The 3,979-nt window shown below is 36.2% G+C and overlaps 1 protein-coding gene across 1 annotated transcript; it reads right to left on the bottom strand.

The window, feature by feature from the left end:
* Positions 1–1,013: 1,013 nt before the first annotated feature.
* LOC112457071 (whirlin-like) lies at positions 1,014–2,790 on the bottom strand (the record flags this gene model as incomplete). The annotated part of the gene is made up of 2 exons (XM_025019944.1): positions 1,886–2,790; positions 1,014–1,073 (listed from the first exon to the last, which is right to left on the bottom strand). Coding segments are annotated over exons 1-2 (300 nt in total), but the record flags the coding sequence as incomplete, so codon positions are not given.
* Between the last annotated feature and the right edge of the window lie 1,189 nt (positions 2,791–3,979).

Here is a 3,979-nt window from a genome sequence, read left to right as displayed (position 1 = left end):
GTTTCTCAAATTTTTTTGGTTAATAACTTTATGTACATATATAAACGAGCTCGCAAAGCACGCCACGAGCCCATGTGGCGCCTCGTTTCGCATGGGGTGTGTGTGTGTGGGCTGTTTCGACATATATATTGGTCATTTGTGCCTTCCAATACTCAGGATATAGCTGCTGTATTTTCCAGGCTTTTTTTTTTTGTTAATAACTTTTTAATAAGTAACGAGGCTAAGGCCTTCTGGGGGTCACTCGGGAGGGTGACCTTGGCAACATGCTGGAGTATCGGGGTCATCCCCTCCTCCCCGGGGTGGTCCCCTCCATGTATGTACAATTACCACCAATTTTATCTATTTATGGTAATACAAATCTAATAGTTTCAATTAAACGTATTACTCTCTGAAATTTTGATGCCGTGATTATACGAGTTCTATATACTTCTTTTCGTGGCAATTATTTCAAGCTGTTCTCTGATGTCGACTATTATAAATTATGGCGCTTTTGTTACGAATTATTAATCGCTGTAGGACGTTTCTCTCGGGATTGGCTGCCTTTGTTCGCATAATTTCGCTCGTTCTCGGGTAGACGATAATTTTCTTAATGGCCGCAATTTGTCGATTAGGAAACGCGCGCCGCGCCGACGAGGAACTTTCGGGGAATATTTCCCTGTTGCTTTCCCCGCGGAGTCCATCGACAAAGGGCGGGTACACGCAAAAGCGATTCCGCGAGTGTCTCGGTAATTAGGGTGAGCAGAGATCCACAGAACAGTGAGTGAAGAAAAAGAGAGACAGAGAGAGAAAGAGAGGGAAAAAAACTCGGTTCCATACATCGTCGTTGTAGAGATAATAGAAAACGTGTACGTGTGTCTGTATACGTAAGTATAACAATGCGCACGACGCGCATATGGTCCGGGATTTATGCGTGTGATACATGTTGCGTGTATGTTGAGTCCATGTGTGAGTTTTGCGTTCTATGTAAGCTCGAGGGATATGAATAGAGAATGTGGGAGATGAGTTTAACTTACCGGAAGATCGTGCAGCGAGGGAGTCACTATCAAGTCCGAGTGAGCGCGGTCGCCTTTTCTCTAGAAAAAGAAGTATAAAGCACCGTTTTAAAAGCCGTCTTACTGGACGTTCGTTTCTTTCAAGACTTCCTGCCTCCTAAACGCGCGATTCACATTCCGGTGAAATGGCGTGACGGTCGTAAATTGCCGTCAGGTTAAAATGAGTTCCCTCGACGCTTTATCTCAATTTTGATAGTTCGTAGTCGCGAGTGTTGGTCTTTTCTAAAGAAAATAACTATCTCAAATTGACGAAAGGACGAGTTAGCAGATTGTTTCAAAGTTAAATTTTTTGAGCAATTTCTATAATTATATACACTTGCATCAAGAAAAAGTTCGTATTCTAATATTTAAAATGATCTTAAAATAAATTTAGATTTATTAAAAATGCATTTCGATCTTTATTTCGAATTTAATGATTTCTTCTAGTATTGTCATGATAAAAATAATGCAATGGGAATGCATTTTTGCTTGCATTGAAATAGGTTATTCCATTTGAATTAATTAATCCCAGAGTAATCATTACTATTCCAAACGTTTTACATAATTTGCATGTATTAATATTAATAATGCACATATATTCCTAATTCCACAAATTCTTATATCTTTCGCCATTATTATACAGAATAATCCAAATTTATTGGTATATCAGATTTTTGCTCTAGAAATACTTGATAATTTTCTGTTCATTAAAAATTAAAATTTCCAAGTACATAGTCTAAAACTCAACAACTCTCGAGATTTGAATATTCTACATGATTTGAATAGTTTATTTTGAATACTCTCAGCATTTCGGAGTTAAAATAATGTCGGTTAAAGTTCACTTAAGGACTTACTCTGGTCATTGCTATTCGGGGTCGGTAAACGAGATCGTCGAAGGCCGCTCTGTCCTTGTTGTCGACCAACTCCCTGAGCTCCGTCAGCAGCGTCAATTTCTCGTGGGTGTTCAGCAGGTCACTCAGACTGACGATCAGGTCCTCTATCGTCAGCCTTCTCGTTCTATAATCCGCCAGGAGTTGAGAGAGCGCGGCTCGTTCGCTTCTTGCGAGGACGACACGCGCCTTCTCCTCCACCATGGCGGCTGTGGCTGCCGAAACGGTGTGAACGCCACTCCGGTGCCTCCACTCGTTCGTGCTGCTCCTTGATTTTCGAAAAAATTGATCGGGAATAAATCGGACGACGTCCGGTAAAAATAATTAAACGACCACGGGGTCGAGAAATGAATATACAAATAGATTCGCGGCATTGAACAAACTTAGAAAATTCAGCGTTTTGCCTTGCTTGTATTTGTGGTAGACTAATTAAGTTTTTAACAGTTGTTAAACGTCGTATGTAGATTATATTAAAGTTTAAGTTGAAAACGATTTACATGAATTTTATCCAGGCTGCGACGATATGTTGATTTTAATTAAGCTAGCTTCAATCAATATTCACGATTTAATTAACCAAGATTTATCAGCAAATATTATTCTTATATTATGTTATATAAGTTTAATTATTAATTTAATTAACGTTATTTAATTCAGATAACGATTTTTACGTAACGAATTAATATTAACGTTTGAAATAGAATTCATCAAGAAAATTATCGAGAAACGCTGTAGCGTCTCGTATCAAGTATTTCTTCGTAAATTTTTAATTTTACATCTTTAAAATACAAATTTATTTCCGTTCTTCACTTTCTCTTCGCTTTTTCTGTCCACATAAATATGATACAAATTTTAGGTACAAAATTAATAAGAAAAAATTGTGCAAGTTGAAACTTGCACATTGCTTCCTCATAGTTATTAAGTGTGCAAGTTGATGAAGCATTATTTTTTTCAATGTATAATTTTCAGTATTTATTTGTGTTGGCTTCCTCATAGAGGAAGCTTTGTGTGCGAAGGTTTCTACTTAAACACTTAAAAACTCTAATCAAGCAATGTGCAGGTTTCTACTCGCACACCTAACTCTTTAGGAGCCTGTATACATAATTATGTACATTCACTAAAATAAAAAAATAAAAATATACTTGCCCACTTAAAAACTGAACCAATATGCAGATTTCTACTCGGTATCTAAAAAATTGTAGAAGTAGATGCGTGTACAAAAAATCCGTACACACACACACACACACACACACATACATACATACTTCCGGACATTTTTTACTAATACGATTTTTCGAGATAAAACCGAAGCTATCAAATATGAACATTTTAACTCGATTTCAATTATTATATAAATTAGAAACTGTATGTATAATTCTCCGAAATTTCAAATGTGTGTAACACGAGATCTAATCAATCAAATTTTAATGAATTATATATGAAATAGGGGTAGAAAAAACTCAAAAATATAATAGAGTTAAAAATAGATCGCTATCTCAAATATTGAGAAAGATGCAGCGTAAAACACATTTTTCAAAAAAATGAAAATCTGCATAAAATCTATACCGTTTTATGGATTTTAATAAAATTTGAGGAGGACATACTTTCTATGATACTCTATTTGTGTGCCAAATTTCAACCCGGTATCTAAAAAATTGTAGAAGTAGATGCGTGTACAAAAAATCCGTACACACACACACACACACACACACATACATACATACTTCCGGACATTTTTTACTAATACGATTTTTCGACATTTTAGAACATTCTAAACCTATTTCCATCAAAATCTCGAAAAAAAATTTTTTCACCATCACAAAGCTTCCTCTATGAGGAAGCAAAATAATATTACACACATAAGATTACACACACACACACACACACACACACACACACACACATACATAAAAATATATTTGCAAAAAAATATATTTTTTATGCAACACGTGCATGGAAAGTGCCCCATTACGCACGCTACGCGTGCGTGATAGATCACTTTCCAGGCACTTGCAACATAAAATAGGGAGTGTAAGTCGTGTGTAAAGATGAAAATTCCCG

The sequence above is a fragment of the Temnothorax curvispinosus genome, unplaced genomic scaffold (assembly GCF_003070985.1).
Source record: "Temnothorax curvispinosus isolate PA1 unplaced genomic scaffold, ASM307098v1 QBEX01007484.1, whole genome shotgun sequence".
Lineage (NCBI taxonomy): Eukaryota > Metazoa > Arthropoda > Insecta > Hymenoptera > Formicidae > Temnothorax > Temnothorax curvispinosus.
This window is presented reverse-complemented; position numbering and strand designations above follow the sequence as displayed.